General features: G+C 42.4%; 1 protein-coding gene across 4 annotated transcripts in view; it reads left to right on the top strand.

The window, feature by feature from the left end:
- Positions 1-3201: 3201 nt before the first annotated feature.
- DIP2C (disco interacting protein 2 homolog C) overlaps positions 3202-26856 on the top strand; it is a 327899-nt gene continuing 304244 nt past the window's right edge. For all 4 annotated transcript variants that reach the window (XM_074899949.1, XM_074899947.1, XM_074899946.1 and 1 more), the window contains exon 1: positions 3202-3605. In XM_074899949.1, coding sequence (XP_074756050.1) covers positions 3521-3605 — 85 coding nt within the window. In that variant the 5' untranslated portion in view covers positions 3202-3520. The remainder of the gene's footprint in view (positions 3606-26856) is intronic.

The raw sequence follows: 26856 nt of genomic DNA, 5'->3' as shown, positions 1-26856 counted from the left end.
ACACTGTAGGGTGATTTGTACGGAGTGTAGTCTCCAGTAGGATTTGACCACTACAGTAAGTATTGTTGAGTAAAAATACAATTTTTCTTTCTTCTATAAAGATACACATGTTCAAATGGGTCATTGCATGGAAATAATTCAAATCATTTTAACAAAAGCATTTGTGTATGAAGTCACGCGGAAGCTGTGTTGACCTGGGCAGCTGGTAGAAAGGCATCACCAACTCGTTTCTTTTCTTGAAAGCAGATGAAACTGTATGCCATGCAACTATTGCCATGCCTGTCGAAAAGCATGTCTCGATAGAAAAGCATTCTATAAATCCTGACTGTGCTAATTAATCACTCCATCCAAAATACAAATAGTATCCTGCTTTTCTTGGGAGTCCTGAACATTTCTACCTCTCATTCCAGGGTATGATTAGGACGCAGCCTCATATCTATAAATTCAAAAGGATCCATGAATTAAGACCAGCTAGGTCAAATCTCCTGACTTGCTTCTTTTTCACTGAAATTTCAAAGTTTCATCAAAATCATTGTGCAAATTTATATGCTGGAGATTTCATTCCTGGAGCCTGGCCCTGATACTTTGCGTAAGTAAGAAATCTCTCCTCTTGAGATCAGCCCAAGGGGAACAAATGGGCTTCCCAAGGGAGGCTGCCATGACCCTATGCACATCCTCATGACGGAGTTTGGCTGATGGAGCCTCAGATCAAGTTTCCCACAGCACTTGCCCCTGTCTGCACCCAGCCCCAGGTGGTGGGATGGGCCTGCCTGCCTGATGGACCCCTACAGCCCCCCAAAATCACTCCACAGGAGCCACCACCTGGCACATCACCCTGGTAGAGAGTTTGCAAAATGCAGCTATTTCCATTTCTGCCAGATGAGTTCTAACCCCAGGTGATTGCTCTTACTTTAACCCAACACCTGAAACGCGGGGCTTGCCATGGAATGCCAAGAAAATTTCAGGCGCAATGACATGAATGTTCAAATATTTCTCTTTACGTCCTTTTATCTAACTTCACAAAAGGCAAAATTTGGAATGCAGGGTGAATACCACCGGTACAGACTCTGTAATGATCAGATAATGAGTAAAATAATCAGTTTCTATCAGAACTGGGGAAATAAAGGTGTAACTTGGAGATACGCATTAGTGAAGGAAGCTGTATCACCACAAAGCCTTCCCTTGTGCCTCCCTCTTGGCTGCCTCCATCATACTTGAAAAAGCCGCTCCTGCAGAAGGCTGATACTTTCAGCCTATTTCATCCCACATAACACAACAAACAAACAAAACTCGGATTCTCAGGTGGAACCCTGGAGCATATTTGGATTTAATTGCTTTTCATTGTTTAGGTCTTGATGCAATGAACATGAAAGACCTGGATAATTTTTTGAATGTCTGCACTGGAAACACACAGTTCTCAACAAAAGGTAAAAATCTTACCCCTGTGTAACACAGCACCGGGGCAGAGGTGTTTGCAGAGCCCTGTAGCATGCGTGTCGTCATGCTGCTAAAGTAATGGCCCTGCTAAAGAAAAGCTACCCAGATGGCTCTCATCTTGCAGTGCATTAAAGAGTAGCCCAGGAGTGGTTACTAGAAATCAACATCCATGACAATAAAACATATAGTAGCACCATAAAACTAAGGGACTTTGTGTGCTCAAGCCTTGTTTACGGTAGGCAACCTCGCCAAAGTATCCCAACCAGTTCTGCCGCTGGTCTGGCTGAAGCGATGCTGGCATTGGCCACGATCTGGGTGTAAACAGCTCTCCTGCGTCTGGGGCTGGTAACCAGTGAAAACAGGAGGAACCACCAGCCCTACACACGCTGCAGGAATTGCTCCAGTGTTGACACCAGCTGGTAGCATGATGTAATCTGGTTTTGTTCCACAATGTATTAAAAAATTACATTGTTAGATAGTTGCAGCCTAAACTTTATCTTTTGAAGAAACTCCTACATCCTTGCTTTTCTTCCGCTGACTGAAATGGTAAGCCAAGGTTGTTGGCCCGGGGATGATTATGCCTTTTTCCTTCTGCTAATGTGTCACGCTAAAACCTGTTTTACCATTGGGACTCCCAAGGGTTTTTTGAAATGAGAGGTGCTGTGCTATCTTGCTCCTTCCTTCTTGGGAGAGATCTAAAAAAAGCCCCAGCAAATCTCTACCCGAACAAAAAAAGGAAGAAAATGCATACTACAGAGAGAAAAAGACAGAAAGAAAGATGCTCCTTGTGAAATATATTTGTTGATCTGAAAGGGAGCTTCATCAAATGTTTCCAAAACAGTTCCTTCTTACGTTGGAGTGGTGTAATGAAGAGTACTGGTGGGTCAGTCCTTTTTACTACGTTCTCACGATACGGCCGGCACACACCACAGTGTCGACTGTGTTCTTTTTTACTATATTATGCTACTCTTTCATGGAAATGTGCACCCAGGGTTTAATGACATACATACCAGAATAGCCATGGCTTGTTTGGAGCAGAATAGACTAGGCTAGACTAGAAGCGAACCATTTCGGTTGGAAAAGACCCTTAGGATGGTCGAGCCCAACTGCTAACCTGACACCATCAAGTCCGCCGCCGGCTGAACGCAGAGCATCGGGGTGAAAACAGGGGTACGTGGAAGTTGTTCAGCAGGTGGGGAAGGCAAACGGGGCAAGGCGAGGTGTCAGAGTGCCGTTCGTCCTTCTGGCGTTGAACTGCTGCCTGCCTTGGGCACATCACTCCTCGTCCCCCTCCTCGCTAGAAGGGGGACCCGAACCCCCCTCCCTGCCCGGCGGCGCCGCTAGGCCGAGGCAGCGGCGAGGCGCCACCCGCCGTCCCGGGGCGAAGCGTTGGAACAAGACCGCTCCGGAGCCCGCGGGCCGGCGGAGCGCCCGGGGCGGGGCGGGGCGGGGCGGGGCGCCGCGGAGCCCCCGCGGAGCGCCGCCGGCGCTGGGGCGCCCCCTGTGGGCCGGCGGCGGGGGCGCGGGGCGGCGCGGTCACGTGGATGTGACAGCGGCGCCGTGCCCGGCCAGCGGCAGTCGCGGCAGCGGCACCGCAGCGCCAGGCGCCGCCGCCAGCCCCAGCCGGGCGGGGAGAGCGGGCCGGGGCCGGGGCCGGGGCGCGGCGCGGCGAGGCGAGGGCCGCCGCCGCGGAGCTGGGCGGCGGGGGGCGGGGGGTGGGCTGGGCCGGGCGCGGCGGGGAGCCGATGCGGAGCGATCGCGGGCGGGCGGCGGCGGCGGGAGCAGCCATGGCGGGGCCCCGCTGAAGGAGGCGGCGAAGGAGGAGGAGGAGGAGGAGAGGAGAGGAGAGGGGAGGAGAGGAGAGGAGAAACCTCCGCATTCCCTCCCTCCGCGCCCCGTCCCCCCGCGCCGGACCGCCCGCCCGCCCGCCCGCCTCCCCCCTGCATGCCCGGCTGAGACCGCGGGGAGGACTCAGCCACCCGCCGCGGCCCCGCCGCCTTCCCTCCTTTCCCCGTTCAGCAGCGGACAAAGGGGGAGAGCGGGGCAGCCCGAGGAGGGGAGAGCCCGTCCCCGCCGCGCGAGCATGGCGGACCGCAGCCTGGAGAGCGTGTCCCTGCCGCTGGAGGTGCGGGCCCGCCTGGCCGAGCTGGAGCTGGAGCTCTCCGAAGGTAACGGGGCGGCGGGGCGGGCCCGGCCCGCGCGCGGGCGGCGGTTCGCGCGGGCGCGCGGCAGCGGCGCGGCAGCCCCCGGCCCGCTCCCCCCTCACACGCCCTCCGCCCTGCGGCCCTGCCGCCGCACGGCCGGGGCTGCGCTGCCGGGGCCCCCGCGCTCCCGGCCCAGCGCACCGCCGCGATGTTTTGTTCTACCTGTGAATCCCCCTGCCGCGCTCCGCCGCGGCGCGGGCGGGGGCCGGAGAGGGGCTCTGGCAGCGGGGATGGGGGGCGGGAGGTGGGGACATCCGTAGGGCTGGCTCGGGGGGAAGGGGGGCTCCTGCCCTGCCGAGAAAATGCATCTTCGCGGAAATCGGCCGCGTACCTGCGCGCAAAAAGGCCCCTCCCGGAGCGTGTGGCGGGGCTGGCCGCCGAGTCCGCGCTGCGTGTGTGTCGGTTGCAACAGAATGCCCCGTCGTAAGGTCGTTTTGGACAATGCCAGTTAGGTCGCTTAGAGGAAACGATTTATATATATATATACATATATATATATATATATATATAAATTGCGGGATTCTGCTTATTTATTTATCTGTTTAAATGCATGATTGAAAGCTTCTCGTGATTTTCTTGGCGTGGTCGATTCTGATGCTCCACCGGTTCCCGGGTTGGGAGGGCTCTCGTGCAGGCGCCTATTGCTGTTGCCGTGGCTGGGAGGACGAGCAGGAGCCCCAGCCCGCCCTCCTCTCCTCAGCCTGGCTCCAGCTCCCCGTTTCCATGTGTGTCAGCTCCGGCTGAGGAACGAGAGGCTGGCAGCGATCGGTGCCTCTCAGGATCCCTCGCTGATGGGGACTCGGCGCCCAGAGTGCCACCAGTCTTGGAGACGATTTTAGTGTATCAGATGTAATCCGTTCCTCCCAGAGGAAGAGAGCGGAGAGTATTTATATGTACTGATGCTAGGGTTGGCTCTTTACTGAAATGCAAATCTGTTAGCTGCCTCCCCCCCCCCCCTTTTTTTCTTTTAATAAAAACCCCCCTAAATATCGGGGTTCATTCACCACCAAGAAAGAGGCTTCAGTACTTGACAGAAGAGGCAAAGGACCCAGCGTGTCCCAAATTAGTTATTCGAAGTGCTCGATATATTGAGCTGTCTGTCTTTCTGTCTTTTTGTAACGGTTTGTAAGGGCTCCGAGCCAGAAAGTAAAATGCGCTTGAGCCAGTTTCATCAGCAGGGAGGAGCTGATGTTGACATTGTATTTTCCTTTTAACGCTTTGAGGGTGAAGAGGAGAATGAGCTACCGGGATTGCTTGTGGCTTTCATTTTTGTGCCTCCCCCTCCCTGAGGGTGCCCTGAAAACCTGAAATAAGAGGAGTTAAATACAGTATTGCCTTTCTGTGATGCACTGCCCGTCGATTGGCCCTTATCTGTGGTAGTGAGGGAGGGAGGAAGGACTGTTTATATCACGGTATACGTAACGTTCTTGCTTTATGCAGAATGTGCTTCTTGGTGTGTATCACATTATTGTCTACACACCAATGAGATACTAATTAAAACAGCTGTTAGTAAATGCTTGCAGAAGACCAAAATCAAACTGGCATAGACCTTCAATGAGAAATATGTTAATTCTGTGTACTGAAGTTGTAATACAGTTTTACGGTGCAGTTTCTGTAGCTGTAAGCATAATCCAAGGCGGCTCTGAGGAAGTGGGACGTGGTTTGCAATTGGACATCTGTAGCTGCACTGCTGTAACTTCCTTGCAGCTAAAGCTGGAATGAATTTGCCCCACTGACAATATCTTTCCTTCTGTGCCACGACGTTACACCCAGCAGATGGGATGGCTCGTGTTTTCTGACTGTGGCAGCCTATGTGGCAGCCTAAATGAAGATCAGTTGGAATTGGGAAGCGGGTAGAGAAAGGGTCAGCATCCCGGTTTTGGTGTCTTCCCCCAGGCTGCTCTCGATGTGCTCAGTCAAGTACGTGACAGTGCCTGAGAAAATTAAATCATTCAGTGCTTAAAGCTCCTACCTTTAGGCACTCGTGTTGCAACTCCTGGTCTGTTCCCAAAACTAATTCCTGTGGATAGTGGGATCAGTAACTTGTACGGGTTTGTTGTGCTGTAGAAGAGGTCATGCTATGGCCATGCTAACTCTGAGTTAAATGGTGTTGAAGGCAACTTCGTGCATCTTTATGCCCCAAACGTGCAGCACCTTGCATGTATGCTTAACTTGACTGTAAGGAGCGAGTCCACCGGCTGCAGCAGAGTGCATTCACTGAGATGCACGTATGCGTGTATGTGAAAGTTCTCAAGACTGAGGTTTTAACACATGTTAGGCTCACGATGTGTTGGGGTGTTACTGCTGCCTTCGTAAAGCAGGAAACTGTTGAAGGCAGTAGACAGACAATGCATGCTTAAACGTATGTTTGGGTCTCATTGATAACGCTGGGAGCTGAGCGGCTGCCCTAAATTATTTCCCTTTTTAAAGTGCTTTCCTGAGTCAGACTTGCTAGGAAAATGTCTTTCACGTGCTGGATGCCCAAATCTGTTTGTTGTGTTCTTTGTGAGTGTAAGTTTTTCAGTTCTGGTGCCGCTGAATGCTTTGGGTCCCTACAGCTGCTGCTTGTACCTAAGCAACCCCATTCTCCTGTGCCAAAACCTGTTATGGACAGTGCAGCTTTAGGAACAGCTTTTGAAAGAAAGCTACCGCTTTATAGAAAACAGAGGAGCACCGGCAGGATTATTGCAAGATTGTTTCTTGGCAAGTGAACTAAAGCTGTCTCTTTCTTAGCTCTTGGAAGTGTCTTCTGTAATAGTGTGGGTCCTACCCACGCAGTGCGTCTCAACACCTAACAAAATAGCTGGTGTCCGTGTGACCAGACTGCTAGTTACTGTGTCACTAGCACAGCAGGCACTGTGCAGATGTTGTAATTACAGTCTTCACTGGTAGTCATCATACGTTTAAATTTGGCCATAATATTCTTCACACACACACAGCCCCCACTTGTAGGCAAATTTTGAGTTCCTCGTTCAGCTGTGCACGGGGCATAGCCTCACTCGTGGCAGGGATGCTGGCATGAGAACCTCAGGAAGTGGCTGCTGAATGGGTAGCACGTGCTTTTTAGACGATAGGGCAAAATGCCTTTTGTGTGTGTGTGTGTGTGTGTGTGTGTGTGAGCGTTTAGGTGGTTCTGCACTGCTTGTTGGTTGAGAGGGAGGATCAGCTAGTCAGGAAGGTGTTTACTTGGTGTTCTGCTAAGATCGTCTCTGTGGCAATCCTAACCCATTGGTTACTGTGGGCAAGCCACATGCCTTCTACCTCCCGTTTGTTGTGGTCTGAATGGGCTTTTTTGTTTTAAACATAGCTATTTAAAAAGTGCTATGGATGCAAATTAGAATAACCATTTTAAATTTCATTAGTTTCATTATTATGATTTAGAAGGTGAAGATCAGTCAGATCAGAAATGCGTGCCAGCGTCCTCCATGCCTGCGTGCTGGTAGCTTGCCCCATGCAGGGAGAGAGTGATGGAGGTAGCCTAGCACTCTGCTGAGTACTGAGAATGACTTTCATGTGGATGTGTTGGCATGCAATGTTACGTTCAGCTTACGGCATCAATAGCACACTTCTTGATGGTGTTTTCACTTCATTTTGAGAGGGTGAAATTCCTTTGGTGTTACTCAGATCATAGGGGAGCAGCAGCAGTTTAAATTTTATGAGTATTAGAAGTTGTGGAATCATCCTTATCCCATCAGATATTCTGAAGACATTTGTTTTCCTGTGTTTGAGTGAATGTGCCTGATGTTGGCATGTTATATACGTGTTCTTTGACACTCTAGTAGTTTCCACAGAGTGTAATAAAGCTTGCATTGCTCAGAACTATAGCCCTTCCAGGCTGATGCAATCAACATGTCACTCTACAGTAGTTGTTCTTTAGGGCTGCTTAGAATTTTACGAGGCTTATTTTTCTAACGATGTATAAAATTGTACTGGGTGGAAATAGATGAATCATCTTGTTTTTTAGAAGAGCTTGGGGGTTGTTAACTGAAGAACTGATTTAATAAAACCAGGAGTCCTGAAATGTGCTGTCTTATTAAAAAAAAAAAAAGTAATTCTACATCCCTCCATTCTTAAAAGCACTTAAGAATTTTTAAAAAAGCCCCCCTCAAATACTTTTATAATTTTCCTCTCAATTTAAGGGTATACAAGGTTATATTGACCTTCCAATTACTCCCTGACCCAAAATTAGTTGGGAAAAGATGCTCTGTAGTTCTTCCAGTATTTCATCCAAGTGTCAGATAACATAGCAGAAACACTTAGAGAACCACAGACACCACATGGAAAATGTGAAAACCATCCTGTTCAGAAGTATTCTCCCTATATTCCATCCTATACTTCCAGTCCTCTTCCAATTTAAGCGTATGAGGCGTAACAGGTTGGTTTTTTTTTTTGTTTTTTTGTTTTTTTTTTTAAACTCTATAAACTTCTCCAAAGAACACTTTCAAAAAAGTGTCAGCATATCTTTGTGTCAGCAGAGTGGTTACCTATTTCCAAAGGCACTGGATGTGCACTCAGCTAATTAATTTGGTCCTCAGCTTTCACTGTTCGGTAATATTGTTTGGGTTGATTGGGTCATTGTCTGGCTAGGTTTATTATTTTATTAGGTAGAAGTTCTGTCTTTTGTTGTCTGCATGTTGTCACTGGGTTGGGGCCAAAGAACCGTAATTAGCTCCTCTGGTTACTATTTCTCCATAACATTTGCCAGCTGACTTTTCACCCGTGGAGAGGTTTCAAAGTGTGAAAATTGGAATAACTAGCACACACCTCTGTGATTTGGGACACAAATCATCCTTTTAATTCACTCCTTGAGAGATAGTGCTCTGCTTAGCAAGTGAGTATCGCCTGCACAGTGACAAAGTGCTAATACTTTCTGAGTTTAGGTGAGAAAGGAAATAAGAAATTCAGTACTCAGATTTGCTTCTTGTTTTTTGAGCCACCCGACCGTAGGGTGCAGTTGGCTTGTGTTTTCAGTTCTTTTTCTGGCAAAGAGAGGACTGAATTACTCAAAAGTACATAAAGCTGAAATTTTCATATAAGTTATGTACAAGATCTAAGGCTTTAAAAAATATGCCGAATACCATGGGGTGTTACGATATAATCGAGAGCATTGGCAACAGAAACTTTTATTTCTTTGTGAGGTGATGCTCCTCTCATCAGCTGTTTTGTTTCTTGGATGGTGCTCAAGTTGGAGAGGGACCTGAACTCGATTACTTTAAAAACAGGTTTAATTCAGTCATGAGTTAATAGCCGTTTGCATTTTAAGGCACTGGAATTTGCAGGTTTTGTTGATTTGAGGTTTTTTCATGTTATCTACCTGCTTCACTTTATTGTGCTGGTTGGACTTAAGGGCTTTTAATGGGTGGTGTTGTATTGAAAGGATTCTCTGTCACTCATTCAGTTGAAGTGTATTGTAATGCTTTGTGAAATAGACTATGCAAATCTCCAGGATGTTCCCAGAACAGCTGTCCTGAAGGCATGCTGTAAATATACCTTTATTGCCAGCTGATGTTGAGCAGCACTGACGCCCAAGGGTTACACTTAATAGATCATTCAGATGATCTTTATTGTATTACACAACAAACATACTCGAAAAACTTCTCCCAAGGATGTGTGAAAATTGCCAATGGGGTGTCAGTTTTATAGGCAAAACAGACAGTAAGCAATGTATTTATAACGAGAACATGCTTTGTAAGGAGCTGCCCTTTGCAGCTTCAGGGTACGTCTGCGTGATCCTGCTGCACAGTGCAGGGAGCAGAAGCCAGCACTGCTTCCCCTTGCCAAACCAACAGTGTGAGGTACACCTATGGTTGGTTTGGCAACGTGCTGCTTTTCTCTAGAAGGGTATTGACCTGCCTTTGTTACTCCATTATGAGTGGAATGCTGTCCTTCGGATTTGAATAGTCTTTATTCTAGCAACCCAAATATCCTTTGGTATTGAAGGAATTCAGATTTAGCACACCTTCTTCCTTTGTGTTTAATTTTTCTCAGGGAAAAATATTTTCATGCTGTATAAAAGGCAGATATAATAAACTAATTTTTGATGGAGGATTTGGATTGGGAGCAACAGAAAGATCAATGTTTCTCTGAAGGGACATCAATAGACTCCTTTAGGTTTTCATAGCTCAGAATGGATGTTTGTGGTGCGGTACAGAGAATCCTAAATGTACCATAGCTCTTCTATACTTAAAAATGCATTGACTGCATTTTAATTTTTTAAGAGGCTATTTGTATAACGCGTCAAGCAGGACATATAATTTTTTAAAAATAACTGCTTTAATTCCCCGGCAACTGTCAGACAAGATGACTCACTGCAGAATAAGAATTCACCACAGCACGTCACAGATTTGACACAAACTCTTAATCTGTGTAAAATTATGCATGTATATTCCTCTACCTTCCCGGTGGGTGAGCTTAATTCTTGCCAAACTCCTGATGATCCCGTCCTCCCTGCCTCCTTTTTATTCCCCCTTCTTCTTGAGAACCTTCTTGTAGCCAAGTAGACCCAGCCGCAGGGTCTGGATGCAGCAGTCTTTTCCTGGCTTATTAAGAGCCTTTTCTGATCATTGACAACGGCCCCGGCCCCAGATTCTCTCATTGACTGTGGAGGTGTTGGGGGCATTTCCAAAATGTGATTGCTCTCTGCAGGGTTATTTCTGGTCTTTCCTTCTATTACTAGGGTAAACATACACTGAGAAACTGGAACCGGTTTCATTTAACTCCACTTGGTGGAATGCATCAGGGAATTGCTCATTTTAGGCCTGCGTAAACCAATCAATTATTTTTTTTTTTTTCAGTAATCTTAGTTAGGGCTTCTAATTACTAGCCAGTATTATTTATTGCTAGGATTAAGTATTGCTTTAAAACATGTATAAAACATATTGGGGACACCGTGATCTTCTGCAATAAAAAAGCAAATATAGGAATGCTCAAAGCAATTCAGCTTGAGGCAGATGCTGGGAAGACCATGGCCAGGGCTTTGATTGGAGCCTCTGGCTGCAGAAGAGGAGGCTTCTGCCCTAAAGCGGGGTGCAGCCGTACCAGAGCAGCCTGTGCATGGATCTCGGGGGGTGGACAAAGGCATGCCATGGTGCTTCTTCTAGTTCCTTTTCTAAGAACAGGGTTGGTTGCTGCCTCTTGGCAGTTTGATAGGCGTAGTCTATTTGACACATAACCTGCAGTGCTTAGAGCAGCATTAAGTGCCAGAGTGTGGATAATTGCCACATTATTTTACAGCAGAAGTTAACATTGAAAAGTATATGATGTCTGGTTTCAATAACCTCTTTTTAAGAGTATTGTGTTAAATGGTTGGATGACTAGAGAAAGAAAGAATTCTTATAAAGTATCTTGATAGCTTGGAGGGGAAGGTGTTTCCTGTGATTTTGGAAGGGCTGTTTGATTTCCAGAGTCTGTACTGGACTATTAATAGACCATCTTTTAGGATGTTTGAGGTGATGTTTACTTTTACGTGTACGTCTGGGTCTGCAGAATGGTGGCAATCGAGGGGAAGAAGGGATTCTTCAAATGTTGTCTGCTTATATGGGAGTAAAAATGTATGGTAGGAACTGTGTTTGGTCCTATTTCTTTCTGGATCCAGAAACCATACCTGCACGCTAACCACAACATCTGCAGTTTCTTCATTTGAATCTTGGCTTGATCTGTAAGATTAAAATATCAAAAAAAGATCTTGTAAGTCTGGTCTGGTAGGAGCTTTTCAGGAGCCAGGAAAATGTTTCTTAACGAATTCTGTGACAAATACTGAAGTGTAAGTAATGGAGCCTGCTTTTTCACTTGTAGGTTGGTGGTTTAAAGTCTGTCTAGACTAGCAAAAGTTTAGAGACTTTTGGTTGGCTTAGAGACCCAGATGAAGTGTGCTGACACTCTTTTTTTCTAGTATGTGGATGTCCATGTGTCCATAAACAATCTGGCAAGATAAAGAGACCCTCAAAACGATCTCTTCACAGAAAGCAGGCCTCTCCAGATAGAGTTACACAGTGTTAGCAGGATGATTACAGGGCTATTGCGTCTGTTACCATTTAATGAGAAAATAGAGCAAATTGGTCTCATTATAGAACAGTTCTGAAATTGTACAGAAAGTTTCCTTCTGAAATCCATATACTCTGGAACTACCGTCTCATACAACTATGTGCCTCAAGGTCATAGCAAATAATGAAACTTCACATTTTTTTGAGGGGATACCCTTAGTCATATTAACTTACTGTTTTAACTGCAAGGAGAATGAGCAAAAACTGGAATTTTACATGCCTTCCTTGTTGAAAGAAATGTTATTCAAATAACAGGATAATATTTTTGATGAATGCCTGAACAAATAAAATGATGGCATTGTGGTGACATGCAAACAGTTAAACTTTGGTAAAGAATCTTAAAATGGAAATTGCATTTCAAGTGCTAGACTTCTGTGACAGGTGCCTGAGGATGAACAAACAACAGTTATCTAGTGAACAGCAAAATGCAGAAACATTGGTGTTCTTTCCTGAATGATGGCAATGACAAACCCCTCTGCTGAATTTGCTGGAAGAGCCTGGTTTCATTTACGATATTTGTAGTCTAAAAAGAATGAATACATTGTTTAGAAGATGGTGTTTTTCTAAGTGTTGTGAAGGGGTTAACTTATTTTAGGAAAAAATGAAAAAATACTGTTGGACTCTGGAGTGATTTTTTTCTTCTAAGAGGGGAAAATAGCAGATTTGCAATACTTTTAGTTAGCTGTACTTTCAATCAGTTCCATGTTGTAATGGAGAAAGTTGTTTTGTTGTGTTGAAAAACAACAGTGGGACTAGCAGGAATTAAATGTCATGATTTTTTTGGTGATGATGTAAAAAAAGTCATTTTATATTTATGAATTTTATGCTGCTAAAACATTTAACACATTCCAGTCGCAAGGTTTTATCTGTGTCTCTTACAGACTCTGATTTTAGTCATATGAGTATCCATACCATGGACTTGGGAGAATTTGGCTAAACAGTTCATAAGAGATCTTGAGGAGTGACCAAGAGTAGAGACATGGACATTGGGGATTAAAGCAGTCCTAATAAATGTTGTTAACCAGGAGAAAGATGGGGAGTTTATTTTGATTATTTGCCGAACTTTGTGTTGGGGAAGGAGGAATACTTTCTCCGAGTGCAATGTTAGCAGTCAAAAACATGAGAAGATCCAATTCCTAGGAATGGAAATTAGACAAATTCAGGTTGGAGATAAGACAGAAAATATTAATAAAATGAGATAAACACTGAAACACTTGCATAGAAAACAGCTTTCTAAAAAAAATCTACCCACTAGTAGACTTGAAAGAAGGCTTCTTTCTAAGAAATACTGAATGTGAGATGTTTTTATATGTAGATAGATACGTAAACTGCTGAATCCACCCTTGACCAGAAATTAACATTTTAAGTGCAATAAGTACTTTTGTAGTGGCATTTTATAAATGTTTTAGATTGGCATTTTACATATTTTCCCGATAACTTCAAAAACCACTGCAACAGTTGAGAATTTCGGCTTTAGTATGTTTTCAGTAGTTTACCAGTGATGACTTAACATTTACTTGAAGTAGTAATTTGTTTTAAATCAATATTGAACACTGTAAGGATGTTCATACATTACATACAGTTTTAGAGGATATCAAATGCAGCCGCTCTCATAATACTTGCTTAAATGCTGACTACTCATATATTTACCTGCAGCTCAGGGTACTTCTGTGTAAGCATGAAGTGGGCAGAACAATAACATTTTTGAAGGCTCCCTTAAAATTTATTACATGTAGCTTGATCATTGGCTTTTACATAAAGGTGTTGTCCTCTTATTTATTTGGATAAAGGATAAGAAAGCGCTCACTTCCTCTGAAGATTAATCCTTCCTGCACCATATTCTCTGGTACTTCAGGGAGGTGAGGTCTGTCCTCAACAACAAAATGAGTCTCAGTAAGACAGCTAGTTTATTATTTCTCTGCTTTGGTTCTGTATTTCCTTTTAGCTTTCATACAGTAGATATATATATATATATATAGTGGTGTATATTTTTAGTTAATAGATCTGTTAATATTGTTTCTTTCCTTCCCCTTTAGTGCTTCTTGAATTTTTTATTATTACTTGTAATTCTGTATGTGATTTTAATGCACCTTGAATCCATGCTTTTCCAGCATACTAGGTTGCAGCTAGTGAGAAGCCCCTACCTACTTTGAAGGCCAACCCAGTTCTTACTGGAAGATTTCATCACGATGGCTGCTTTTTGCTTTGGTGTCTTTGCTTTTGCCTCACTGGCCGGTTGTGGTAACTTGGATTTGCTTTCTGTGTTATGGTGATAGGTGAAGGGTATAGGAGCAGTAAAAAGTTTCTCTGTGCCTTTGTGCTGCCGTTAGAAGGTCTGTGAAAACTGTTTTGTTTATTGGGAGCTTCACAAAGCTGGTACCTTTGACCTCCAAAGGCAACCACTTCTGGAACATAATGGAATGTAGAGAGAACATACTCTTTCTCTGCAGTGGGAGAAGTAAGATGCTTCCTTTTGCTTAGGCCAGGCATTGTTTTTCTTCTTGAGAACAATGATGCCTTGGCTGGTATTGTCTGCTGATGGTAATTCTGAGGAAGATGAGGGGTCCTGGAAAGTCTGATACTTCTTCTTCAGCTGGGTGAAGATGCTGTGTGGCCAAGTGAGGTCACTGGGGTCACCTTGTGGAAAAGTGAAGAATGTGTATGGGATGCTTTGAGCCAGAAATAGGCACAGTGATGTTAAATTTCATCTTTGACTGCTGGACCTTTTAGAGCTATTTGGTAACTTCTGGTAACTTAGTCTGTAACAGTTTTCCTGCTGTAGAATGCTTTCAGAACAACAAGTATAGGAAGCCTGGGCTCTTTCTTGTTAGTGCCATTTTCTCTGTCCTTCTGGGAGGAGTCTAAGCTGGTTCATGCACCAACTTTTTGTACTATTCAAGAAATTTTCTGTCTCGAAGAGCATGCAGAGACCACAGCATCTCTGAAGCTTAAGGAATTTCAATCTGACGTCCTCTTACTGTATAATGCTGTTTGTCATTCCTAGGTGGTGGTCTGGCTTTGGCTAACCTGCAAAATGCTTTTCTGTGTATTTTGATAGGCAAATATCACCTGCAGTGTTAGGACTGTTACAGATCATTCAAAATGTCAAATTGCATATACATGTTGCTTCAGATGCACTTTGGCTGTTCATGATTGTAATTGGTTACTTCTGATAAATAATAGATGTCGTTTCAGATTTAATTTCCTTTATGAGCCATTCTGCTTCAAGATATACTGGAAATAACTCCAGGCCTCATCGGCCAACTTGTTCCTCTACTTTTTTAGGACTGAAGCAAATTGAGTATCTAGGACTATATCAGACTGAAATTGGGAAGGAAGAAGCCAACTCTTCTTTAGAGTTGGCTTTTTTTAGTGAACAGCTCTGTTATTTGAATTTTACAGATTTTTTTACTTCTGTCATAAACCTACTCTAACTCAGACACCCAAAGAAGTTTCCCCTGACTTATCCCTAGATACAAGGTTGTTTTGCTAGTGGGGGGCTATGTGAAAAGTAACAGTTTGAAAATGTAGCTGATAGATGCTACCTAAATGTCTTATTTAAGTAATAATAAAAAATGTTATGTATGCTTCTTCATCAAAAATTGCTCACATGGGTATGTTAGAGTTAAAAGAGAAAATAAAGCATGTAAGTAACCATATCCTTCTGAAACACTGTGGCATCTGTTTTTCTCCAGTCTCCCTTTGAAAATACTGTATAACTGTTGTCATGGGCTGGGTCACTCCCCTCATCGGTTTCTGCATTCCACCCCTGAGCCCAGCAAGGACAATAAAGCAGCCACAACTCCCGGAGCTGGGCTTCTGTGAGTGTACAGTAGGAGTTACAACAAAAATTATGTTGTAACATAACACTTCTGTGAGTGTACAGTAGGAGTTACGGTCAAGGGTGTGATTGAAGTCTCCCTAAAATAGATGTATATGGGAGTACTCTCAATGTAAAAGCTGAAGCTTCATTTCCAGGGTCTTAAATAAGGAGGTAGTCTAAGTTTTGACAAAGTATATTCTTGTATTTATTTTTTCACTCAGAATAAAGTCCAGTTCGCCTAAAAATAAATGTCAAAACCAACATTGGCATCAGGACTGTACTAACTGTGTGTACTTCCACTTAAAACCATGTCTGTGAATAGTCAGAAACAATCTGTGATATTTAAGGATCTATGCCAGGGTGTATGGTAGAAAGAAACAGATATGTCTCTTTGTGTCTAGTCATTGCTGGTACCAAGATAACATTTTGCATTTCAGTCTGAGCATTTACATATGTGGAACAACAGGCCAAGGTATACTCCCAGTGGAAAGATAGGGAGCCCATTCAGGACTGGGAAACCAGTCCGTATTTAGAGAATTTGTTACCAATTTGCTGGAAGCAGCTAGCGATCACAAAAGCTCTGTAGCACTTCTGGTCCTTTGGAAAGTTAGCGCATGGTCTGCATCACCTATGTGACAGAGAAAGCCAGCATATGCGCTTTTGCTTTCATTTTTTCCTTCTCCTCACCTCTCTTGTTTTTTCCCCATTGTTTCATTGTAAACACTGACCTTCGGGGCTTCCCTCCAAAGGCATCTGACCTTGGTATGGCAGGTCAGGGTCAGTCCGCCATCCTGCCCCCATGTGTTTCCTTTCCTTTGTCATCTGTCTTTCCACCAGTCCTCTTCAACAGCAGACCTGTGTGCAGGATCATGACGTAGGTAGTTCACATGATGTCTCCTTTTGCAATGGCTTCTTTTTTTCATGTGAAAGAATGACACGTCAGGACCAACTTGCTGCAAATTGAAATCTTTTATTCTTAACGATTTAAAACAAATTCTTGTCTTGAAGTAACAAACTTGTTAACTACTGAAACTCAAATAATGTAGAGATTACCTTGCTGAGGCATATATGTTCTGCTAATCATGCTTTATGTTTGCTTTTTTGGTTATTGCTGTTTACTTATATTTTACCATGTTTGTTTAAAGCTAGATTAGGATATTCTCCATGCTGCGTGAGGCGTTTATGGGGAAATGTGCATCTTAAATTTCTTGAAATTTGGAGATAAGTAATTTTCCATCTAAAAATGCATTTCTCTTAATACCCCCATTCAGTGGTGGTTTTTTTTTTTTTTTTTAATTCACATGAAACCTACAGCAAACAAAACTACAGTTTATAGAACCTAAAATTATAAAGGAACTATCTGCAAAGAACCAGCAATGCTGTCTACATGATGAAAGCCATTAAATTGTTCAGGCATAAAGCGTGGATTAGAAACTATATCTTCATCTTTGCATATTTATAAGTACACCTGTTACATAAGCAGTGGAAAGTGTTGAAATTCCTCCTTCCCTGTGCCACGGGTAGCAGGGTGAAGAAAAACAAGATCGTTTGTCAGTTTAAGTCTTTTAAATCCAAAGTGAAGCCTTATCTGCCTAATAGCCTAACACCAGAGAAGGATACTGTTTGTGTTCAGCAGGGCTGTATTCATGTGACTGTCAGTGGCTGAATTACTGCTCTCAGTTCTATATAAAGATTCCTGCCCCCACCCTGCCCCTCCCTGGCACTGTCATTTAGCACTACGTGTGGCATGCAGGATGGCTATAAAACATCCCTGAAATACTGAAGTCTGTCTCCTTTCACACTTGTATGTGGAAAAGAAGAAACAAATAAAGGGCCAACTTCTTGGCTTCTATTAACCTCCTACCTCTGTTGGGTTCCGTGCCAGCTGAGGTGCAGTCATGTTGCTTGCGTGGCCTATATTCAGGGGAAGATCTGGGGACTTGTAAGATTATGATGTCCTGCACCTCTTTTCTCTGCTCAGTGCAGGTGTTATGCTCGGTTTAGACTTTGGTGTTGAGTACCCACAAAATATGATTTCTGGGGAGCCTGACTTGCAACTACAGTACTGAGGGTGCTGCACAGAGTGGGATGAAGCTGGCTTTTGAAAGTCCTATTCAGTATCCCTGCTGGTGTGCTAGTGTTTACAGGTGGGTCATGATTCCAGTGATGCCTGGGTTTACAAACAGAAAAACAAAACCAAAAGAAACAAAACAAGAAGAGGAAGAAAATCTTGTGGGTGTGTTCCTCCACACTGAGGAAATTTCTTTTTGTAGATTTTTAAAGTTGGATCACTTCAGCAATCTGCCGCATAGTGCAGCTTTGTGAATAACTGTGCCCCACTGAGAACAGGGATCTGAACAGCGTGGATGGAGGAAAAGATGGATGCATTGGGAGGGGATGTTTGTATAGAAACATCTTAAATCAGTTTTGTTGCTGAATAAAATATTTTATATAACTACACTGTTTGAATATAAATATACTTTTTTTTTTTTTTTTACTGTGAGAAAGTAGTACAGGTTGCCCAGGGAGGTTGTGGACTTTATCCTTGGAGATGCGCAAAAGCCGTCTGGACATGGCTCTGGGCAAGCTGTTCTTGAGAAGGGGAGTTGGACAAGATGTCCTCTAGAGGCTGCTTCCAGCCTCAACCATTCTGTCATACACCCTTAAATTTCCACCCTTTTACTGATAAGCAATTTTTTGCTTCCCAGTACATTTTTACTGGATTTCACACTGTATGTAGTTCTTGGAGTGACATGCTCAGCCTCTGGTGCAGTATGTTCATACCTGCCATCAGTGACTCCCCAGCTGAGATCTTCTGTAACACCAGGTTTTTAAATTTCGGTTGTAATTATGCCACGTGCACATTAGTGGTAGTCAACAAAAATATGCAACACGGGAGGTAGAGGCACAATGCATTAAGCAGGTACTTGATTTTGAAACTGTTTTACTTAAAATAATGTGGCTGTTTTTTGTATGCAAAACTTGATAATGGCAGTGAATTTATGTCATGTAAATGATCTAGAATTCAGGTGTGGGTAAGGTTGCTTGTGATGCTTTTAATACTGTCGTTATGGTCATCACTCAGGTATATGACTGTCAATTAAACAATTCCTAGTTTATTTCTGTATGATAGAAGTATATACCTGTTTGTGGAAAAGAATTCCTTTGGTTCTGTCAGGAGCAGGGAAATTAACAAAACTGAATGGGTTTGAAAATTGGGTTGTTCAATTCCTTATTAACACCAATTTTAGGCAGGAAAAGATCGTGAATGTTGATAAGATCTTTTATTATTTTTATTGAAACCTGTTTTGAACGTTGCATGCAGCTGTACTCATGCACTTAAATATCACATATTTTTTCAACATTTCATGTCAGTAATGCAATAATGAATCCTCCTGACTGAGCTAGAAAGCAGTTACCAGATACCTTAGCATTGTAGAACCACCCACAGTAAAGTCTTCTTAAGAAAGCTGTTCGGTGGCTGTAGTACTCAGTTGAATGTTTGGCATCACACTATTAATTCTGTCACAGCCACCAAGCTTTCTTTCTTTTCCTCTATATAAAAAGGGAAGCTGGACTGTATTTTTTGGGGTATGAACACAGCTTTTAAATATGGAAGAACTTCCATATCCACATTGTCTCCTGACTATTAACTGAGCAGCTGGACATAACTTTTGCAAGACAAAGTTATGTAGAGTATGGTCCCCATTCAGCAAAGCATTTTAAGCATGTGCTTCATTCTCACTGATACTGCCAGTTTAACTTAAACCAAATTGTCACACATAGAGTGAGCATATCTGTCCCCTGCATGGAAAAAACAAATCTTTGGCATCTTCATTGCTTGCTTAAAAAAGAGAGTCAGTATTAATCAAGAGATCAAGTCTTTCTTTTGGATTACTATGTGAAAGGTTAGGGATCTCAAAAGCATATTTTTTTTAATGATACCCACTATATATTTACCATTGTCAGGTTATCAGATGAAGAACAACAGAACTGCTCATATCTGATTCTCATTTTCTGTCTTTCTCTGTGCTTTATTGAATCTGTAGATTTAAAAGATTTTGGGTGATGCTGTTGTTCGTTTCTACAGTGTGAGGTTGGAGGTCCTCAAACTTAGCTTGCTTCTGTACCACAGCCTCAGAAACAGGACTGTATCACCCATGTTCTGTCTGAAGAAGCATCTTGGTTGCATTCAGGGTAAAGATACTGATTGGAGGTGTCAGGATGGCAATGTTGGATTCCAAGACCTGAAATCAGGTTGATGTAAGTCAGTCAAAATCCTGTGCTGCAGGATACAGTGGTAACTCCAGTTCAGTTGGGCAGGAGAGGAAAGTGTGAAGTTGTGTGATACTTAAGAATCTGCTTGAAAAATCAGAATAATCAGATGACAAGGAGAGAATCCACTTCTGTTTCCATTGAGCTAGTGCATGTCAGCAGAAGAATATAATATAAAAGTTTTGGTGAATGACATGTTTGATATGCTCGTGGTGAGTTGTCAGAAGCCACAGAAGAGGGGTCTACTGTCTGCAGCCATATGAGTGCAATCATGTTATAAGCCCCGTGCGGGTCCTTGCATTCTATATGGCTGGTGCCTTTGAGTGACAGTGAGGAAATGAGGGATTACAGCAGTTGCCTTTCCTCCTAAGTACGAGGAGATCTAGGCACCCATTTTCAGGAAAACATTTTGAGTCTGTTTCTCTTTACCTTTTCCTGCAAGGTGATACAGAGAAATGATTACTTGCTTTGAGATTTATTTACTTATTTACTTATAGAAAACTGCTTAGCAACTTATTTACTTACTTATAGCAAGTTATAGTATTACTTATAATATTTTTTTAATATTGCTAAGAATCCTTCTTGCCCAGACTGTTCTGTGTTCATCAAAACAAAACAGTTCACTGTGAAAATCTACCAAGAACTACAATGTTCAGAAAAATACTATGTTTTTGTCCTTGGGGAACAGGTGTGCTCTAACTAGTTGGAGTCTTGGTAATGAGTAAAGATAGCCATATACGGATGGTAGAAGTTCTGTTGGTTCTCTTAGATAAGATAGAACGAGTAAACTGGCTGAAAACCACTCTTGTTATTCAAGAAATTGGCCAAGAGAATCTGCGCATGCTCCATGGCAAAAAACAAGGTGAGAAAGACTACAAGCCTTCCTCCCAAAGACCCCCGAAGATGACCACCAGGAGGCAATGTGCAGGTGCAAAGATAACATAAACTGCTGACACCATTCTTTCTAACTAACCCAGCCTTTCTCATGCATATGTATGTTTCTGTTATGTAATCCAATGAATATGGATATCCACACTCTATAAGTTTTTGGTAAAACGTGCGGTGAGCGTGCAAGTTTGTGGAGAAATCGCCTTGCACCCTGGCTGGAGTAAACATACCTGCTTTGTAACTATTTGAGTTGTAGAGTCTTTTTTCCACTAATCAAAGGCAGGAAAAGGGAAGAAACAGGGAAGAAAGAACAAGGCTGGAGTAATTTTTTTTTTTTTTTTTTTCTAGTATTGTCTTATCAGAAGTGGCTCACAGGCCAATTACTGTCATCACCAGCCAAATGCAAAAATGGCTATCTCCTGTTTTCCAGGGCTGAGTTTGCAGCTCAGGCATATGGGAAATCTAGATCCAACTGTGTAGTTTTCCAGACTGTATTCAAGCCGTTCTTTTATGGGAAAAATAGGCAGTTGAGGGGTGGGTGAGAAGTTTTTTTTCTTTTCTTTTCTGGATTTTGAAAATGTGAAAAAAAGAATGGTAGAGGCCAAGTGATATGTATCTCTTTCTTTGTCCTTTGACATTGTATGGCAAAGGCATAAATTCTGTCAGTTTTAGGAATTTGATAGTGTACTACTGTGATCAAGACATGAAATACAAGATTCTGTTCAGGATCACAGAATATGATTATGACTTAGTTTGCATTTTTATTTTCATCTTCCTTTTACCATCCATCATGGTGCTTTTCTCAGTGTAGCTGAGGTCTGCTGAACTTGATCTGAAGGATCACTGTTTTCCCACTGAGTTTGTTTTGCTTCATTAAGCTGTATAAAGACTTATTGGCTCTAAGGAGCTTGGTCCTCTTGTAATATCCTACATTTATGGTGGTTTAGTCCTCTGTTACTGTGTTTCACAAGATGTGACTAATGAAAGAAACTTTTGATTGTGCAGTAAAAGGAATGATCTGCAAAGCCTAAAGTACAAAATTCTTCTTTGTACCCACTGCTACAGGGTGAGGAGGGTAAGAAGTTACTATGTCACTGCGATGGAATAACTAAAATTTAGGCATAAAAACATATTTGGACAAGGACTGTGTGTTCCATTAAAGGCTAAATGTGACACATTAGAGAACCTAAGAATTTAGCTGTGGAAACATCTCTTGAGGCAAGGATTTTTTTTTTTTTTGGTGATATTCAAGGAAGTAGCTTTTTAAATTGTAAAAATCAGTACACAGACGTCATGATTTTTACATGCAGTGTGTGTGTAGGCATATTTAAAGATGTAAAGGAATATACATGCAGAGAAGATGGGGAAGGAAAAACCTCACACATTGACTCCTCAAATGAACAAATCTGCCCACTTAAGGGAATGTTATGGGAAGCAGCAGCTCCCTTAGGGATAGATATGTGCAAGTTACCCACATTCTGAGTCATGGATTTTTCCTCAGATTTGTGGCTCAGATGTGCAAGCCCCTTCCCCACCATGCTCCCAATTCCTTAAATAACAGCTGAGGTCGAGAAGGACAAGGGACAGATCACTGTCACTAGGAGGCCCTTCTAAATCATACCAGGGTATGTAGGGTTTCTTGATGCTCAGTCTCAACTGTCTGGTACAAGAAGATAATTTTAATCCTATTTTATTTATCGCTTCTCAGTAATGTTTTGGCTTTTATACTGACTCACACCCTTTCTAATGAGTCACCAACGCTTTTGTTGTTAAATGGACTTAACAGATATCTTTACTGCAGTTAGTTTTGTGATGTGTATGTTTCTGCTCAGTCACATGAAATGAATTACATGCTGCTCTTGTCGAATTTACAGCGATGTCTTTTGGCTTGGAACAGTTAACCATAATGACCCTTGGTACCTCAAAATACAGTGAATAAAGTAAAACTCTATTGTATATATCTTGAGGCTTATTTTAACACACTGCGCTTTTCCAGTTGCAGTATCTGGTGATCTCTGTAGGGGCATTTTGTTACAAAATGCTCTGGCTTCCACTGAACCAAATTTAAAACTGGAGCAAATTCAGACCTGTATAATTGGTTGGGAAAATAATGAGAGAGGGAAGATCAGTATGGCAGACAGGGACACAGACATACAGAAAGTCTTTGGATGGAAGCAGAAGAGCTTTGAAATCTGAAGCTGGCTCAAAGATTTCTCAGCAGCATTAGGCAGAATTGAACCATAGGAGAGGAGAATGTTGCTCTGAACAAGAGCCTTTCCTCTGTCCTTGGAGTGGTAGCTGAACATACGTGCTCAAACCTCCCTGTCAGTGACAGAAGTAGTGTTTGCTTAGAGCCTCAGCATAGGCAGAACTAGCAGCAAAGCTTCTGTGGTTTCACCATCTGCAGCAACAGCATCTTAATTTGCTGATGGACCAGTTTTCCTGAAGTGTCTGTAGGTGTATGTGTGCCCTTAAAGTTATGGCTCCAACCAACATGACAATAAGTGCTCCAGCATACAAATAATGACATATCAGTAGCTCAGGACATCAGCAGTGATTTTTTTTTTTCCCTTTTTTTTCCCCCTAGTGATATTGCAAGGAATCCTAAGTTAATAACTGTTTTGTTTGAGTTTTTCCTTCAGGTCAGAAGAAATTAATGTCTGCTGGCCACACCACATGCACACAAAAAGTTTCTCATAGTAATTTCTACCTTGGGTCTAATATCCTGTGTATGAACTACAGTTCTAGTTAGATGACCATCCTTTCCTGTGCTGGGGAAAAAACTGTGCTTTGTTTCCAGCTTAAAGTTCTCCAGTGGTGATTCATCCTCAGGTCATAGAAAAGGCTCTTACGTTTAGAAAGCTAATACTGTATATGGCTTCTTAAAAAATGTGTTAGCTTTGGATGTGAAGTTATGTATTATTGACAGACCTGAGGTTGATATAACTTAGTATGTGGAAGTTGGACTCCATTATACTTTAAGAAATTAAATTGCTACTGTGGTAGCACTGTGCTACCACTTAAAGCCAAGGGCAAGTATTTGCATCTTTCTTTACAGTCTACTAAAATGTTGGGCATTTTATTGTGGACTGTCCTGTGAAAAACTGAACTGGAAATTGCAGTATGACATTCACATAGAAGAAATTTATATCAGAATAGTGTTGTGAAGCTGTGCAACTATGGATTATATTATTTGCTTATGGAAGTGTGTGGGTATAAACAGTTGCATGGGCCATACTATATTTATTGTGGGCTTAAGTCATATTGAAACCAATTAGAACTGAAACACATGGTTAAAAGTGGGCATATACTTAGAGTTTCCATGGTTGAGGACTCTGCTGTGTAGGAATGGATTATAGAACTGGACCTCAAAGAAGAAAGCAACCTCAAGGACATGCAAAAAGAAAGGATACCTCTAAAATCCTAAAAACGTTGAACTGGTGTTGTAAGGGATTTGGTATGAGGAAGACCAAGATTATATATGTGTATATATACCCTATATATATGTGTGTGTGTGTGTGTGTATGGAGCATTTCGGCCATTTTGGGACACTAAATTGTATTCCAGCTTTTTTAGTTCCAGTACTACTGAAGTGAACACAAAAACTGCTTCTGCAACTATTTTTAAGTCATGTGATCTTTCCGGTATTGATATTGTATTGTGTTCTTCAGCCTCGAAGACTTTCACATCTGGATTAATTTAATCCATAATTTTTTAATCATCTAAACAATATTTGATTATAATACTGTAATACTGTACACTGCAAGAGAAGTCCTAAAGAAGGAATAAACCTGAAGGTCCTTTAAATGCTCTCAGTTTTAAAGCTGGATGAATAATATTCTGGATGTAGCTGTAACTTTATAAAGTGTTCTTTTAATAGGCAAGAACTGCAGTCTTGGAAACATGGTTCTTCTTATTCCCTCTTGCCCTTTTTTCTATCTGGCTCAGACAATGCAGGAAAAACAGTAATAGTGTCCAATGGACAACCGGAAAAATACAAGGTTGGAACATTTTAGCAATGAAGCAACAGGCATCTGTTCTTCGGCACCAAGGCTTAGTTTACCTTCAGACATGTACTGTTGTTCAGGGGGAATCCCTCAGGATGGCATTGCTGACAGCTGTCTGCACCTTCCCTTTGCTTGTGAGTGAAGGCTGAGGAGCTGAGGATGTGTACCAGCACACATGGTGTACTGTACACATGTGCTGGTGTTCTGGTACCCAACTGCGCCACGGCTTAGTTCTGTACATTCACTAGTATTGTGACTAATATACTGAACTGTGAATTGAAGGGTCTGATGGTGCACATTGGCTTCTGCCGTGTTTGCTGTGGCTTTCATGGCTGCATTCAGAGGGAAATGGTGGCATCTGAATCCCATCAAGAATGAGAGCATGTCCCTGAAATTAACTTTACCAAAAAAAGATGCAGCAGGATTGAAAGTGTTTAGGTTGGTGTTCCAAGAGACTTACTTGACTCTCCCACTCTGTTCTTCAGGGATTTTAAAGCCCATCTCTAGTTTAAATATAATTTTTCATGCTGGGTGTAATACTGACAAAAATACGGTTGATTTTTCAGAGTCAATCATGGCAGTTTATCACGAATTTTTAACACGTCTCAAAACCATTTAGTGTTCTTGTAGCTTTTAGATTTTCTTTTGTTAATAAAGAAAACTCATCTGAGTTTGGAACATACTGAAGAGGATGATGGATAGTCCAGACCTCTGGAGGCAGCCAGTTTAGGTAGAATCTCAGAGCGTCCTGTTGTCTATTTTTAAATGAGATGTCTACATCATTCATCTGCAAAAGGTTAGTATCCAAAAAATCAGGCAACAGCTTACCCAAACAGCATTTGGTTTCTGTTTAGAGCTCAGGTTTGCACGAGCTTCGTTAGTTCAATATATACCTGAGTAATTCCTTAGACCACTTTTTCCACAATTTCTCATAGTTAAGATTTGATGTGTAAAATAAGAGTTCAATCAGACTGTTATTTTTCCTACACAGAATTTTTTTTTTATTGGTGTCTGTTGCTGAGACCCTAAGTCCTCATCTGTCAATATCAGCACTGAAAGTCATCCAGGGCCAGGGCCAGTTCTCTGGACCTGTGACTGAGTGGCCCAGCCTGGCTCACATGTAGGTGTCTAAGCCTTTTTGCAGCATATGGTCATATCCAAACTGCCTACTGTGAACAGTCTGTAATATGTGCTATTCCCTGAACCATGTCTGGGCATTATCTGGGACAGTACTGGCTGTCATGGGCCAAAACTCTTGTCAGTAAGAGCACTAACCACCAGATGTGTGAGTCCGTGCTTGACCCTGTGCCCTGGCCCAGTTGTATTTCCTGGGTATCTCAGCCATGAATGAAAACGTTTGCTTTTAGGAAGGTAACATGACAACAGCCTCAGAACTGAAAATCTTCCCAAAGAAAAGAAAGTCAATAGAAGAATGCAAGCCAGCCTGAATACTGTCCCACAGCAGTCCTAAGTTTAGGAGCTTTTGCCATCACATTTGCCTTGCTTCTTTCCCAAGGGCTAAGTAAGCAGAGCACTCACATTTCCTAGAAATCATCTCTTTAACAGAAAGATAAGACAGTGATAAAATAACCTTGCCTTGAGATGTGGAGGTTTCAAGTGTTGGCGTTCACACCTTTGTTGAAAGGAATAGAGGGAACATCACCCAAAGGATTACTGCAGTCTCTGCTGAGTTCCTGAGCCCGTAGTGACTTGGCATGAAGGTGGCTGCTTGGCTTCCTTATGAGAGGTCATTAGTGAGGAGCAGGAAGAAGAAAACAGAACTGACAGAAAAATAGTTTCCAAATTGAAAGCATTTGCTTTTAATTAGAGATGCTAATAAATACTTCCTTTAACATCCTGTATTTTAGTAATTTTTTAAAAAAATGTTTTTTCCATGAGCTGATGTCATCACTGGATCCACTATCAGGTTTCAGAACTATTGCTTTAGATTGCATCATAGTGTTAAAACTTTTCAGTTTTAACCCAGAGTGTCTTTCTTAGAACAGTAAGCATATGACCCATTTTAACCAAATCATGTCAGTTTTAAGCAGTGGAAACTGCAGAACCAAAATCAAGCTGTCTGTGACTTCAGTGGGTACTTTATTTGGAAACAACAATTTTGTGCTTGTATTTGGTGTATTTCCACAGGCTTAGGAATATGGGGGGAAAAGTAGGGTATG

Source organism: Athene noctua, chromosome 2 (assembly GCF_965140245.1).
Source record: "Athene noctua chromosome 2, bAthNoc1.hap1.1, whole genome shotgun sequence".
Classification (NCBI taxonomy): domain Eukaryota; kingdom Metazoa; phylum Chordata; class Aves; order Strigiformes; family Strigidae; genus Athene; species Athene noctua.
This window is presented reverse-complemented; position numbering and strand designations above follow the sequence as displayed.